Source organism: Aulonocara sp. 'chitande type north' Nkhata Bay, linkage group LG6, assembly GCF_057382095.1.
Source record: "Aulonocara sp. 'chitande type north' Nkhata Bay isolate Kocher_YH1m ecotype deep benthic linkage group LG6, A_spYH_male_GT1.1, whole genome shotgun sequence".
In the NCBI taxonomy this organism is placed as follows: Eukaryota; Metazoa; Chordata; class Actinopteri; order Cichliformes; family Cichlidae; genus Aulonocara; species Aulonocara sp. 'chitande type north' Nkhata Bay.
Window position 1 is genome coordinate 9,222,848 of NC_141349.1, and position 16,536 is coordinate 9,239,383.

General features: G+C 41.8%; 1 protein-coding gene across 3 annotated transcripts in view; it reads right to left on the minus strand.

The window, feature by feature from the left end:
* Window positions 1-16,536, minus strand: part of LOC147327215 (voltage-dependent T-type calcium channel subunit alpha-1I-like) — a 179,534-nt gene that overhangs the window by 10,961 nt on the left and 152,037 nt on the right. For 2 of the 3 annotated variants that reach the window (XM_086294862.1, XM_086294861.1), the window contains exons 31-32: window positions 15,771-16,220; window positions 1,038-1,178 (exon numbers count right to left, since the gene is read on the minus strand). In XM_086294862.1, the coding sequence (XP_086150988.1) occupies window positions 1,038-1,178; window positions 15,771-16,220 (591 nt within the window). Of the gene's footprint in view, window positions 1-1,037; window positions 1,179-12,711; window positions 13,418-15,770; window positions 16,221-16,536 lie in introns of those variants that run through there. The other variant, XM_086294863.1, reaches the window with a different exon arrangement.

Consider the following 16,536-nt stretch of genomic DNA (forward strand, 5'->3'; position numbering starts at 1 on the left):
TTGATGATTTTCACAGCTATGGCTATTACAGGAAAACTCAGGACGAGTTCACTCACTCATACATCATTTTGGTGGTGCCATGTATATCCTTTGGGCATGATTATACAAGGGGGGGAAATGTCAAGAATATCCTTACAGACAACAGAAATTAATACAAGGCAAATTCTGCCCTGTAGTAATAAACACAGCCCTGCTCTATCTTTAAAGCAAATTACATTTTGCAAGAACTGTGTTTGATTTTATTTTCAATGGGATTAAATCAGATAAAAACTGGATAATAGAAAATACATTTTAAATTGCATACAATACATATTTATTGAATACAGTATTTAAAAAAAGTCCTTTTAGGAATAAAAAATGGATTTTCTCAGTTTTTCATGAGCACATGATCTAAAAAATTGACATTCTGAACATAGTTTCAGCTGCACGTCTAGCTATGAAAATCCTAATGCAGTATAGTACTATGTTTTGATTGCACCGCAGTGCAATCACACCGTGTAATCTGTATTTACAAAACTACAAAAATATGTAAGTTGTATTCCTTGAACCTTGCTGGGATCTCACTCGGACAAACATAACTTACATTTATGATGTGTTTTATATAAAAGCAGCTTATGCAACGTTTTTTTCCTACTTTAATTCCTTAGTGTTAAAGATGACAATGAATAATCACATTTTTCTTGTAAAACAAAGGGGGGCCTACCAAAAAAAGTTTGGGAACCACTGTAATAGTATATCTAGAGCCCCTTACTGCACATCTGGGAAAATACTTATATGAAACAAGGAGTCAGTGTGCCACATTCACCAATTTGTGAATGTGTGTGATGTGAAATGAAGACATGCTCAGCAGTTTATTTACTGCTGAAACATTATACTGCATATGCACTGTATGTGTGTGCATTAGTAGTGTTTAGAATATATGCATCTGTATAATTGATGTAGTGGCACTTTATTACTGACTTGTAAATTTGAAATGAAGGCAGCAGATGTTTAGGGTTGTGCTTTGTGAGTGTCTGTGTGTGTGGAGCGCTGATAACCTCTTGAGGGTGACTCTTGCAGTCTTTGCAGATAGGAGGAGAGCCGTAGTGGTGAAAAACTGAACCGGAGAGATTGTCGATCAGGTCTCCTTCTAACGAGTCCTTAATTAGCAGAGAGACGCTGTCCAGCCACTGGCTCTCCTGCAATGCAGACACACAAATACAGCACTGATATTTGGCATACATAATCAGAGATGGGAACAAAGTGACGAATACAAACACTTTGCTATTGTAGTTAAGTATAAATTTCAGGTATCTGTATTTTACTTGAGTAGGGTTTTTCTACCACTTTGTACTTTTACTCCCTTTTTGAAGAAAAAAAGGGAACAGGAATATATTTTTAAACAAATGTGATGGATTTAAAGTAAAGAACTGGTGCACGGTGGCTGTGGTTTCATGGTCAGCGTTAGCTTACATCAAGTGTAGCATAGATACATTTGAAGTTGAGCTGATGATGCTTAGATTGATTCACTGAATTCGATCTTCATACCAACTAAAAACTGTTTATTACAAAGACAGAATAAACAGTGTGCTGTCAGTGTAGAGGATGGAAATCAACTACAAACACTTATAAAACATCCGCTCACATCTTGTTAAATCAGTTGTGTATGTCCAGAAACAGCAGTAAACCTCAGAGCGGTGGCCCGGGACAGCTGATCACATGTAGTTTTCAGCACTAGTATCTGTACTTCTACTTAAGTGCATGTCTGTACTTTTGGCACTTTTGTATATAAATAAACAAATAGTAATACTAATGCAAATAGTACTTCCACTATCACTCCTACTCTCCAATCTTCTATTACGGCTACAAACAATATTACTAATAAGTTTGATAAGAGTGAGTAATATTCATATTTTTAAAACTACTACTTTATTATTTCCCCCTTGATAAATCTAATATAGATAGATAACATCTAACCATTTTCATCATTCTTCATTACTTTAAATAATTAAAAAACATCCTTGTCAGTAACTACTACAAATACTGCAAACATCTGTCTTTGTGTCAAGTTAACTCAACATCTGGCTGTGCTCTTTTCTATTGTCAGACTTCCTGTTGAATCGCCATCTTTTCATTTCTCAAGACTCAAGTCACTCAGTCACTTCCTGTCAGGCAAATTCAGCTTTTACCTTACGTTTGCTTCCAGCTTTTCAGATATTAAATACCTCTTACTGACTTTTTTAAAAATTGATAGATTAGCTTAAAGTAGCTCCATCCTTTGGTGTGTTGTTTAATTAACCACCATTTACTGAAGCTGGTGTTATTTTCAGCCGCTGCTGGCAGGTTACAGACAGAGATGTGTGACTTTTTCCCACCTTGCTCTGAGCCAAAGGGGCAGATGAATGTCACCATTATAAGATGAATTACATAATCCCTTTAAGATAACAAGGCTCTGCTTTATGAGAGCTTTAGTTGGCTTAAAATTCCCATTTTTCTCACTTTCCCAAAATTTTGAGTATTTAACAGATTTTTAGACAGTATGATGTAATTATTGAAAGCTGATTAAAAAAACGTGATAAAAACAAAGTTATTTTTCTCGGTTTTTAAGGTGTATATGCCTGCTTTCTTCATATGTTTAATGCAAGCAGTAGAGATTGTGACGAGAGATGAGCTCGAATGCCTGGAATCAACTGTTCAAAGTAACAGTCCACAGTGGGTGTGGGTGGAGCCGAGTGTCAGGGATGATTTGTGACAGAAGGATAGCAGCAAGAGTGAAAACGAAGGTTTACAAATGGTAGTGAGACCTGCAATGATGTATGGTTTGGAGACGATGGCACTAAGAAAAGGCCAGGAGGCTGAGATGGTGGCAGAGTTGAAGATGTTTGGATTTTCATTGGGAGTGGCCCGATTGGGCAAGATTAGAAAAGAGCAGATTGGAGGGAGAGCTCAGGTTGAGCAGATGAAGAGAAAGTTAGAGAGGCAAGGCTGAGCTGGGATAGTGAATATACTGAACAAAGGGTCTTGAATTGAATTGAATTGAAGGAGGCCATGCCGAGGGTTGGTGTGACAGAAGAGGATGGTTGGCATAAGATGAGATGGAGGCAGATGATCTGCTGTGGTGACCCATAAAGGAAGCAACCGAAAGAAGCAGAAGAAGAGCCATAATCATTAAAAGTAATGAGGATTGTTACAAGATCTGAAACAGGCAAATGAGGCTGTAACTTCAATAGTAAAAGCTTTACTGAGGTCAGTAGGGTAATTTTCTCATCAATTTCTATTCAAACAGACCTTCGTTTGCAGCCAGAGGACATGGGCATTTTAAAAAAAAGCAGGTTTAAGGTCCGTCCAACACTGGCTTGGCCTTTTCTGCTACTGATTACACCCTTGATGATAGACTTACTGTACGTAAAAAATAAATGTCTCTTTATTCAGAGGTTTCTCCCTTTGATGAACACAATCCTGTTTAAATCTGTGAAAAACAACTTGTTCTTTTGCATCTCCTCCTTTGTTTTTCTGTCTTTTAAATATTATTTCTCTCACTTTGTCTTGTTTCCCAGGGTACTACTCACTTTCTCACTCTTAGCCCTGAACCCCGAAGTCTCCTTACCCCTTACCGCATGTCTAAAGTTCAAGACTCCCCATTCCCTCCAGGACCTGCTTTTTGTTCCCATTTCTCTTCATATAGGAGTACCTGATAAAGGGTGTGAGGTGAAGAGGTGAACCGCAGCTGATTGCCAGTCTGTGGCAGCACCCACTGATATACTGTGAGCAACACATACACATTGTTTCATGTGCTGACAGATGCGCAGCATGGGGTAAGGCAGTCTGATTGATTGGCTCAGCTGGGGTCCTTGGTTGTGGTAAATGCTGCCCATGATGCTGTTTGACTCAATGTCTTTCTCTGTATATATTCTTTCATCCAGAAATCCAGTCTGAACAGGACTTAGTGCAACCTTCTTTAGATTTTGTGCCCTACACTCAGATCCATTTCTTCTAACCCAAGTCAGCTTTTTGATCATTCTAACAGTGTGTAAACTGCAAGCCACGCCTTCTGGTCCATCATCAGTATCTGACCTCACAAATGTGCTTCTTAAGAATAGTCAAAGATTCCCATAAACACTCCTAAACCTTGTCTTGATGCATGCTCAATCATCCAGGTACGTAAATCCCAAAAGGTTGATTCTGTTCATCTGGACGTAGCGTTTTCAGTGAGAGAAACATTTTGTGACTCATTCAAACCACTGATCAATGGGCTATGATCACTGGTTGTTGAGCAATGGTCTCATAGTTTGCATATCAATGATTAAGGAACTGACCTCACAGCCCATTGTTCATTCAGTGGGTAGTTTCAGTCATTATGCAAATGTACTGTTTATAAGGTTGGGGAAACCTGCAGTTAGCCGAGACTGAAGAAGTCACTTAGATGAGTGATGAAATGTTTCTCCTACTGAAAACGTTACGTCCAGATAAACACAATCAACCTTATGGGACTCCTAAACCTTGAAGTGTTAAAGGCTGGGCCAACATCTGGGACAGCCAGATGTTGGCCCAGCGAGTGTTTGCTGCACAACCTGCAGCAACCACTTGCTAACTGCTTAGGGAATACATATTTTTCCGTAGCAACCAGTTTCTACACCTGTGTGATTGAGGCTTGAATTAAACTATTCAATTAAGAGGCATTGGGAGGGCTCAACCCAGGGTTGCGGTCATGGCCTGTTAAGGGCTCTGTTGGCTCTTAGGTGATGGTTTCCTCATGGATGCGTGCAACGGGGCCAGGGGAGGGTCTGTGCTCACAGACGTGGGTTACTGACCTGGTAGCCTGGCTGCCCATATGTGGGCCTGGGGTTCTGGGGGTACCCCATCTCCGGGCTGGGGCCCTGGCTGGTGTGTCGGGGTTGTGGGCGGGTGGGTGTATGGGGGCTCAGCCCTGGCGCGGGGTGCCACCAGTGTATCGAGCCACCTGTGGGGCTCTTCAACTGGTGGGGGAGGCTGTTACATCTTGCAGGAGGTCTACTCTCTCCAGGAACTCACTCTGCAGGTGAGGGAGAGATATTGGAGAGGTGGAGGAAGATCTCAGCCTGGGTGTCTATTGTCTTGTGTAGTCTTGAAGATGAGTGGATGACGGGGTGGTGGTGCAGTTTTCTCTGTGGTGGGGTCAGGTGGGCTGTCCCGGGCTCTGTGGGGCTGGGCGGTGCTGCTGAATTGGGCCCCGGTCTGGATGGGCCTGGGCCCCCTTGCCCTGGTGGGTTCCAGAGTATGGGGGTGCCTACTGGGGTCAGCGGGGGATCTCCAGCTGCCTCCCTCTTCGCGCTCCACCACAATCACCCACACATGCAGGGTCTTGGGGTAAAGTTGTGTCACCAGGGTGCAGGGGAGGCATCCCCCCCTCTGTCCCCTTCTGGCTGCCTGTGCCTCAATTTTATCCCACAACTTAGACATTCACATTACTCACTCTCTCATAACACATACATATAAGTCCTTGGGGGTGGGCATGCTACACGGCATCCAGATGACCATCAGGGTGTATGAGGGAGGTTTGGAGTTTTCACACACACCCGTTCTCTGCTGCCTGTTGGAGCGGGGGGCCTGGGAGGAGGAGCTGGCCGTCCGATTGGGGTCTGGAATGTGGGGCCTCCCTGCTGCTGCAGAGTCGGGGCGGTCTGCTTCTCTCCACCCCAGGGAAAAGGGTAACACTGGGTCTGGGTGATGTTTCCCCCTCTAGGGGCAAGGGTACCTAGACCTGGGGTATAGAGTACGCTTGGGGAGTGTGATTGTGTGTACAGTGTCTATTTATGTCTTTCTCCACGTTGGGTGAGTGCTGAGTATTTGCATATGAGAGCATCAGGGTGGGAATGGATGTTTGTATCTGTGTGTGCCTGTTTGTCTGTATCTATATGTCAGGCCGGGTATCAGACGCCACCTCTTTGGGGACATCTCAGGCCCTCCAAGGTATGGAGGCCTATCTCCCCCTACCAACACTCCCCCTGCCAGTGCATTGGTGGTTCTTGGTGTCCAGGGATGGGCGTCCAGGTACGCACCGGTGGCTGCTTGTCAGGGCCTGGAGCCTGGGGCTCGCTCGGGCCCCTTCGGGGGGTGGGGTGCCCTCGGCCTCTCGGCCTGGGGCTCAGTCACTCTGGCACAGCTGGCTGCAGGCAGAGCTCACGGGCACGTCACTGCAACCCCCCCTCATTTGGGGCTCTTCAGCTCTTTCCGGGAGAGTGGCACGGTTGCCCCTCCATTGGTCTTCCTTGGTCTCTGGTGCTCTGAGGGCCTCTGGATGTGTGGAGCCTGGATCTCCTCCATACCTGCTTCATACCCTGGAGGACGGGGCTGTGGCTCCCCACACCCTCTAGCAGATCATTACATGAAGGAACCTTTTAAATACAAGCGCACTCATGCTCACAGGTGTACACACGGGTGCTCACACACACAAACTACACCCTTTTTGGCTCCTACCTCAAAGCACACTGTGCGCTGTTGATCCTACGTGCTGCACAATAATATTCAATATTTAATATTTACTGTTATATTCACATAGGTCATCGCGATGATGTTGTTTATTATATTGCTCTTTTTTTTTGCTTGTTTTCTCTTTTTTCTTTCTCAGCAGGTGATCCAGGTGATTGATATAGGTATTTTTTGTCTGTTTGTTTTGTTGGTTTTTGTTTTTTGCCCTTTATCACTTTCCTCTTCCCCGCTGTTTTTCTTTCCCTCTTTCTTTCTCCCCTTTCTTTCCCCCAGTCATGTCTGTCCCGTGTGTAGCAAGTGAAAATAAAATAAAATAAACAATAAAAACAAAGGTGAATCAAATAGACCAATACGGCAAGGCTGGGATGGTCAATTTGGTAAAGTAAATCCATTGGGCATCTTTCTTTGCCTTTAGACAATAATTCTGATGGCAAAAGAACCAAACGGGACAGGCGAAAAAAGAAAGAGAGGCATTGGAGTGCTGCAGCCCTATTTATTTAATATTTTTAGTTCTGCTGCAAATAGCAACAACACAGTGAGAGCTTACACAGTAGAGTGCCTACCAACAAGAACACATATCAGCAGTTAGTAGACCCATATGGTATATTCCCCTACAGATAAGGAAATGAAAAAAAAAATACAACAGAAGAGGGAAAACAAGCCAAGAGAAACACAATGCTCATTAAAATGTATTTCAGTCTTATCACTGCATACATGCTGAATGGTCACAGAATCGCTGTCTGAAAGAGTCTAGGCTCCCTGTGGAGACAGTTGGGTATTTAGGAAATTGATGTACAGCTCACATGAAGAGAGTCCATAAAAGAAATAATGCTGCATCACTGCAAATTTCTTCTGCCTGTCTCTGTGGTGTTATGTACCAATAATGATAAAAATCAACAGCTCTTGTGCAGAATTCCAGCCTTACCTTACAGCCTACATGCAGGGAAGAGTACAGCCATACAAGATGTGCTTAAACTTCACATAAAGAGTAGAGCGTTTGGACTGAGATAATTTCAAATAAAACACTTAAAAAAAAAAAAAGCCAGAACAATATTATTTTACTGTTGCATTATTCATGCTCTCAGAAAGACTTCACTTTGTAATGGCTCCATTACTAGATGTTCATGGTGATTTGAAAACAAAACATTTGGGAGAAAAAAAAAGGCAATCAATTGTCATTAAGTGGATGCACGCTGGGTTGTAATTAGTCAGTATGAATCTCACAGGGCCTCGGAAAGGGAAAGTCAGCAGCTCCAAGAGTGAAAAACACTTTTATGGGGTGATAAATAATAACTGCCTGGTTACCATTATTTGATTTCATTTACATTTTACAGAAATGCATTAATAGCTTTTTAATTACAAAGGCCAGAAATAACAGTGTGAAAAGAAATAAAGCTTCAGAACCAAATTTAAACCATGCTCACGCCATGATCTGGGCCCAGACGGTGTTAAGAGGATGTTATTGTATTGTATGTTATCATCTAAAAACATTTCCTTTTATGAAAATCGTGCATTTTTATATAAGGAGATCATTTCGTATAGCAATAAGAAAAGAACCTTTTTGGCACTGGTCACGATACAAATCTTTTTCATCCTGACAAAATTTTAACATGGTTCTTTGTAGTCTTCGTAGTTTTCCAACATGACCGCACTGGAACAGGAAGCGGGCATGTGCAAACTGTTCCCACAAAGTTGGGAGCATGAAATTGACCAAAATGTCTGTTGAAGTGTCCCTTCCAACGTAACTAAAGGCTGAGCCCAACTCATGAAAAGCAACCTCACACGATAATCCCTCCTCCACCAAACTTTACAATTAGCAGCATGCAGTCAGACAAGTACCGTTTTCCAACTACTAAACCCAGAGTCGTTCTTTAGATTAGGATTTCCGCTCATTACTGCTCTAGCGTCTAGTGGTGGTGTGCTTTACACCACTGCATCCGACACTTTGCATTGCGTAAGGCTTGGATGCAGCTGTTCAGCCATGGTAATTCATTCCACGAAGCTAGCAACTGGTCGTTGCCAGGATGTCATTCACAGGTCTCTAGGTGTGCATAACAGAGGCTTTAGCCAGTAATGACGGCCAACAGCTTCCATAATTTCCAATCAGGAATACACACTTTTCTCTCATGCTATGATTGCTGCGACCGGTCTCTAAGCCGGTGTGAATGAGGCCCGATTTGGGTTTCTGAACTTTAATTTATGGTTTTATACTTAAAAAATATTGCTTAAAAATGTCTTACTGGCAAAATACAGTTGTTTTATTTCAGTCATATTTGCTATGACTGCATTTTTGATTGCAAAGAATGTGGCAATATAAATACACATAAGAACAGGCCCTTGGTGCTTTTGATCTAATTTCTTTAAAAAAAAAAGCTGTTTCCCTGCTAATCAGAATGAAGATTAATAATACAGTGCAGCTAAAAAAAGGCTCATGAAAAGAGTTCCTCCCCTTTCCCGTTTCATCCATCTTTTACTGCGTTTCTGGTTAAAAATAACATTAGGCTGACAGACAATGAGCTATAAGCACAATGAGACGCCACCCACTCACAAGCTCACTGTCTTTAACCATTCCAAAGTCAGCCTCTGCCACCGTTCCCTCGGCTCTGATTGCTTACCCTTTGATTCAATGTCATTCTTCAGATGGGTGACAATGTTAATTTCCTTTCAGATGAGCCAAAGTACAGAAGATCACTTGGGTTAATTAGGTCCACACAGCGCCCAAAAAGTAATCTGATTCCAGTATCTGTAAGGATCGTCAAAAGGAATGAGATGCATCATACCTGCAGGGTTGATTATTGGTACAAGCTGGGGGACATGAGTTATTAAAAGTAATCTGAGCTTAATGTCAACAGGAGAAAGAAGAAAAAATGTTATAGTGACAGTGTGGATCTGCCTCTGAACATATTAGACATAATAAAACTTATAATCATGGTGAACAAGTTAATAAAAATGAGTAAAATGAGGCTGTCCCTGTATAAAAGTTGCATTTTTTTAGCAATGCAGTGCATCTCAGTTCACTCTTTAATCTAGTTTTAAGTCTTTTTTAGCCTCAGCAAGAAAGAACTTAAAGGGTTCATTAAGCTAAAGGCAGCAAAAAAAAAAAAAAAAAAAAGAAGTAAAAGAGCACAATGTGCTGGGAGTGCAAGTTTAGTTACTATATACAGTTAATTAGATTTAATGGCACAGTCACTAAGCAATCTTAAGTTAAAAGCTTCTATAATCAGTATTTTACATTAGGACTGAACAAAACAGTTAATGGATCCAATTTACATAGTGCTTTTCAGTCTTATTGACCACTCAAAGCACTCTGCATTACACGACCAAATCACCCATTCATTCAGTGTGAGACACACTGACTTCATATATTTGACGTCCACACACAACTTCATGCTACAGTGACTTATCGGGGACAGTTCTGGGGCTTCTAGAGGGACCAGGGACTGACACCAGTCTTCCCGTTACTGAATGAGCCACTGTTTGCCCAAATACACTTGACTAATTCAACATTTTCACAATCTTTTTTTTTTTAACCAAAATTACAAAAATGTCCACATATATATTCTTATAAAGGTCATTACACACAGAAATGTTGAATTTTTCAGATCCCAACTTGTCATGTCACGTCTATAGACACATTCAAATTTGTTCTCAAAAAATGTTGACATCAAGTGCTGATGATGTGGTTCTAAACAAGAAAAGGAGGAAACTGAGATTGTGGGTTCATCCGATTGTCATGAGATGTCAGGAGCAGGGGGAATTTCATGGTTTGACCCAGAAGTTAAAGCTGTCTACTTACTGTTTTCATACAAAACAAATAAATAAGTTATTATTTAACTATTTCCATATTCAAATGCAGTTTGAGCTACAAGCACACTCGTTGGCAAATGCAGTATTGTGATTGGTCTATTGGTCTGATTGGTGCTCTATTTATTTAAAAAAACAAACAAACAAACAAACATCTAATTTATAATTTCACTGGATGCAAATTAATCCAGTAAAATGATGTAATCAGTGTGAATGGCTGTATTACGAATTCGTCCCTCACCAACCTGTCTGCTCTACCATAATAACTACTCTGATAAGAACACGATTAATAAAATAAAACAAATAAATGAAACAAAAAAGATTAACACCAGGAGCCCGGTGAGGGTCCATAGTGCTCTTCCAGAAAGCTTCCTGTACTCGTAACTCTATTCTGCATAATCATTTGGAAATATGCTTGTGTGTTCTCAGAGAATAGGACAGCCTAGCATTCAGGTGGGTAATAGCTCTGTTTAGGGTTCTTGTTTCTTTTTTAAGAACAGCTGGCATCGATGCCAACAACAGTGTCTGTGTCTACAGGGTCACTTCTAATCATTTCTAATGAGCCACCTTGCAGTTTACTCACTTGGCGCTGCTGCCACCAGTCCAAACAAATTAGTTAAGCTCAGAAGTAAACACTCCAGCAGATTCTTGCGGGATGCAAACAGACCTTTAGTTCCTCCACACAATTATTCAATGTGTCAAACACAGTCACCCTTCATTCAAGCATTTGCTCAATCACTTGATGCAACAATCACTTCTCTGCTCACTCCCTCACTTTCCCAAACTGCTAGTGCTCCTTCTCCCTCCCCAGCCCGTCTCAGTTTTTCCACATAGTTGTTCTATTTTTCCTTTGTTTGTTTCCCTCCCTCTTTGTTTGTTGCCACCTTTGCTTATTTACATGTGTCTTTCTTTCTGCTCCAGCAGGCACACGTCTAAAAATACCTGTTCTCGTCTGCAGGTGCAACAGTTCCAGTGGGATTAGAAATGTGGCGTCTATTGACTGGCATCCTTTTCCCCCCACTGCTGGTGTTTTTTGGTAAAGATGGTGGCCATTTAATATTTTTACACATGTGCGCGGCAGTTCTCGGTATACGTCTCAGTCTTGTGATTTATGTGCTTTACAGTTTTTCTCAAATGCTAAAACACATGTCACAAACGTTACCACCAGGTCCCCCAATGTCCAAACACAACACCCTTCTCTAAAGCTACATAAACACAACCACACCTTCCCACTGCAAAACTCAAACTCCCACACCAAGAGAGCAGCTCGAAGCTGTCAAAACTGTAAACACTATACACAGCATTACACACTACAGCAAAACAATTGAAAACACAATGCTCAATTTGTGAGAAGGTTCTTTGTTTCATAACTGCCAATGCATATTTTAGAAACTATACAGTAACGGATCGTCGTAGATCTCTGCAGAGGATTAGGCATTTAGATTTGTGAGTTTCATATGAGTAGTATAAATCTATAGAAAATCCTGCATGTACGTACACTACTGTAACACAACTCAATGCAAAAACAGAATCTATTGCACACAACAGTAATCTTGAAAACATGAACAGGGTGTGAAGTTTTTTTATTTACGTTATTCACACCACACACACACCACAATCACTGTGCGGCATCATGTCGCTGAGCTGTTGCTCGCATCTCGTCCGTAATGATGGTGCGAGGTTGTCTTGCTCTCCCTCCTGGACCTTCTCCTCTCCCATGTTGGCCTTCTCCTCTTCCTCATTGGCCTGCTCCTCTTCTTCCAGGGCCAGCTCTTCTCCCTCCTCTGCATCAAATTCCTCTTCCCCTGACTCTGCCTTCATCCATTGTGTTTGTTTGGAATCTTCAGCATACTGTGCACTCTGAACTTGCTTTTACATGTGGGTACAGCATTAGCAACAAGTGTCTTCAATTTTGAGTCATTGTGTGTAGTGAATGACGCCAGGTGTGTTCCCTGTGTTCAAAGATTGGTGACTGTGGCAAGCATTTTGCATCACATGGGCTTTCATTTGAGAATATGAGCAGAGTTGTTTTGCAACATGTGTTTTAGCAAGGAAAAATGTGTTTAGATTTATGAGTACAGAGGGTTGTGTTTTGTGAATTGTGTCTTCATGTGACATGTGTTTATGGTACTGGAATATGGTGGCTACATTTAGTAAATGTGTTTAGACTACTGGTCATTTGGGTTACAGGATTGGCTTTTGTGTTTTAACATTTGAGAAAAACTGTAATATATCTTTATGTGTGGGTGTAAAAGTCACCTCTAACACCTTGTATGCACACAAGTAGGGCAGCGGTGTTTCATGAATAAAAACAACTCCAGCTGCTGTGCAGTCCCACTGAGCCTGACGGATGCTTGCGGTACCAACTGCCACTGTAGATTAAATTAATGAAGTCTTGAAATAACCAGAATAAACATGCTAATCGTGTACAGTTCATCATATATTCACAGCCTGTTTGAGTACTTTTAATATGAGCCAGGCTCAAGTTTGAGCTGCAACTATCACTTTATGAATGAAATTCAAATTCAAATTGTATTTGTCACGTACACAGTCATACACAGTACGATGTGCAGTGAAATGCTTAGACAACTGCTCGTGACCTAAAGAAAAGAAGACTATGAATAGGATAGGAAACAAATATGAAAATCAAAATGAAGGGTAAATTTAGCTAGGAAGGAATAAAATATAAAAATTAAAGTTAAAAATAAAATAACTGTACAACAAAATACACAATACACAATATAGAAATATATAAGAATATATGAAGAAATATAGAACAATAACAGCAGCTGTACAAGTACTAAATGGTATGAAGAAATATAATATCCAGGGTTGTGCAATCCACATGTGTAAGTGTCTTGTGCAGTGCAAATATGCTTAAAGTGATTTATTTAAGTGACTTGTGATAAAGTGATTCGATTAGATGACCACACAGTGTAGTTGTGCAGTGGCCACTAGTGTAAACAAATGTCCAGAATGTCCAGCGTGTGTGTAAAAACCATATGTGTGGGTCAGTACTATGTGGTGGTGTGATTGAGAGACCGTATCGCCTGTGGGAAGAAGCTCCTCCTCAGTCTCTCTGTGTTGGTCTTCAGGGAGCGGAATCGCTTTCCTGACCTCAACAGAGAGAACAGTCTGTTGTTGGGATGGCTGAGGACTGTTCTCTCTGAATGAAGAAATTAGATAAAAATTAAGAGTAAAATTTGCCTCTTCTCTGTATTTTAAAGAAAATCAAATAATGTGGGTGTTTTTGACTGTGTGACAGAAGATCTACAGCAGTTTCTACAAAAATGGGATGTTCTTTTCTACTTTTCTCATGTTTTATGAAGCAATAAGTGATCAGCTAATAAAAAAAAACTGAACAATGTAAAAGGGTATTTTCAACTACGCTGTTTAAAAACGTCTACAAAGTCAGTTATCGGTCTCTCTCATTAGGGAGCAAAATGTGAATTCATTTCACAGGCGTGTGCAGATGTGCAATAGGTGCATGTTGAATGGGCTGCAGGTCTCATGTGACCAACAGTGATAATAAAGAAAAACTAGAAATAGAAGTCAGTGAGGAAGGAGGAGAGAAAAGTGGTCTGTGGCCACCACCTGCCTAACCACTCCCCTTTTGGGGCTTGTCTTGTTGTTGCTTCTCCAGCTCACTTGTTGTCACTTTCATTTCACCAAAAGAGGTAAAAGGGCTTTCCAATGGCTCATGCTTTTCAAACTTGAGGTTTGAGTGACATTGCATATTACTCAGATGATTGAGTGTTAACTTAATTTATACTCTGATGAGTATTTTGTGATTTGATAACCTTTATCCTTCATTAATTGATGAAGTGGCTTCAGTTGCCTAACACAGCGGTCCCCAACCCCCGGGCCTCGGACTGGTACCGGTCCGTGAGTCGTTTGGTACCGGGCCGCGAGAGTTGAGGCTCAGGTGTGAAATGTATAGTTTTCAGGGTTTTTGTCGGTTTTCAGCGTTATTTTGTTATCGTTTTTATCGTTAACTCGGTTTTCCTGGGTCTTTTCACATGTGCTATGAATAAATCCTCTTTTTTTCAGTACCGGTACTAGTTTTATTTTGTTGTATTTATTTACAACCTTAAAGACCTTAAATATTGTCGGGCATAAACCGGTCCGTGGCGCAAAAAAGGTTGGGGACCGCTGGCTTAACATGTGAAAGATCCCTGCTTTGAGTCTGGGAGGGGACACTAAGGGACATTTGGTGAAAAAGTCAAACAAGTGCTGTGGTGATGCCCAGTTGTGACCCCTCAGCTAGAGCAGGTCATCTACTAATCGAAAGGTTGGTGATTCGATTATTGGCCGCTGCAGTCTGCATGCCAAATATCCTTGGGCGAGATACTGAACCCCAAGTTACTCCCTGATTCATTCATTGCAGAGTGAATGTCTGTGAATGTTAGACAGCAAGCACTAAAGCATAAAAAACTGCTTGTGTGAAGGAGGTATGTTGTATGAATTGCTTTGAGTGCTTAAGGAGAGTAGATATATGAGCCAGTCCATTAACCGCTAAGGAGCAGCTGAAAGACCTTTTTAATTGAAGAACTGCTAACACTAGTATATGTTGGCAAGGACATGGGTTAGAAGCCCAACCAGTCATGTGCAAATAGCTTTCTTTAGTTCTGAAAATTTAGTTATGGTGGTGGTCAGAGGGCCCGGTGGCGCCAGTGTCCGGCAGCCTGGCCTCTGTCAGTGCACCCCAGGGCAGCTGTGGCTACAATGTACAATGTGGCTACAATACAATGGGTGGATAACTGAATGTAAAGCGCTTTGGGGTCCATAGGGACTAAGTAAAGCGCTATACAAATACAGGACATTTACCATTTACCATGAAAAGCAGAGAAAGCAATCAAAAAGCAAACCCTGAAAATGCCACTTAATGATAATTACTCCGATTGCATTACTGGTTTATTACAATAGCAGAAACTAGTGTTTTTTTCTCTCCCTTGCTCTGGGCAAAGGAGTAGTATATGTTACCTTAAGGGACAGAAGTAAACACGTCTTAGGCCGTGACTATGCAAACTGGCTCTACACTGTAACTCAGATAGGCAATCCTGTTGAGTTGTTGAATGAGCTATTTGGCGGCTGATGACGCATCGGACTTTGCAGTCAAGAGTTGTGCAGACTAACGGTGTCTGTCAAATCCTTACAACCACAGGTTTCAATATCATTTTGTGACGGCTGTAACTGGTAGAGGCTGAATAAATACATATACATATATGTAACTGACTTACAGTTAACCCTAAGCCTAACCCATGGCTTCCAAGCCACATGCAGCTTTTTAGCGGCTTGGAAGCCACAGGTTGCTGACCTTTGGTTTCAACAAATGAGTATTTATAATTATTTTTTCCACTGCCATGATTTGCGTAAGAAAAGGTATAAACAGGTTTACAAAACTATTTTGTTTTTCTAAAAGATGAGTGTGATTTTGACATAGCCAGCATGCAGAACCCAACCCAAGAGCTCTCTGTTCAGCAGTAATTACTCTCTTCAATATTTGAAAGTCCACTCACCTGTGCAGGGGAGTAGAGGCGACATCGAGGGTGAGTGTGTCCCTCATGAGTAGCGCTCCCTCCTCCTCCATCTCGAAGTGGTGCCATCAATCCGCTACTTGGGCCTCCGACTGTTCCCGCTGTAATTGCGCCAGACACTCCGCCACCTACGCCCGCCCCGCTCGCAGTGGCAACGGTGGCCCCAGCGATAGCTCCGATGCCTCCCATCATGCAGCACAGGCCTCCCTGGGCCAACTCCAATTCAATCTCTGCATCCATCTCGGCATCCTCCTGTGCCTCCTTGTTGGAATCGTCCAGATGTTTCATCAGCACGGCAACCACCACGTTTATCAGTACGAACTGAGCTGTGAGCACGAATGACACGAAATACATCGGGGAGATGAACTGCAGTCCGGCATGACAGCCGTAGTCGGTTCCTGGACGATCAGGCGGGCACTCTCTCAGGGTGTCCTAATGGATAAAAGGGTATTGAGAGAGTTTTAAAGGATTGAGGAAGGAGACAGGAATGAAGTGTCAAACACATGAAAAGGCAGTAAAGGAGCAGTGAAAGAGTGAGTGGATAAAATGGAAAAATAGTGAGGATTCGGCAGATAAAGCTGAATAGCAGGAAAGTAGGGAAAAGAAAAGGGGAAGAGGAAAAGATCAGTCAAATAAGGAAGATTTTATATGTAGTAAACACACAAAATATTTGCTAGAAATAATTATTTTAAATCAGAGTTGGGCTTAGAAAATGTGACCATATTGCCCAGTTTCATTTCCATCATTT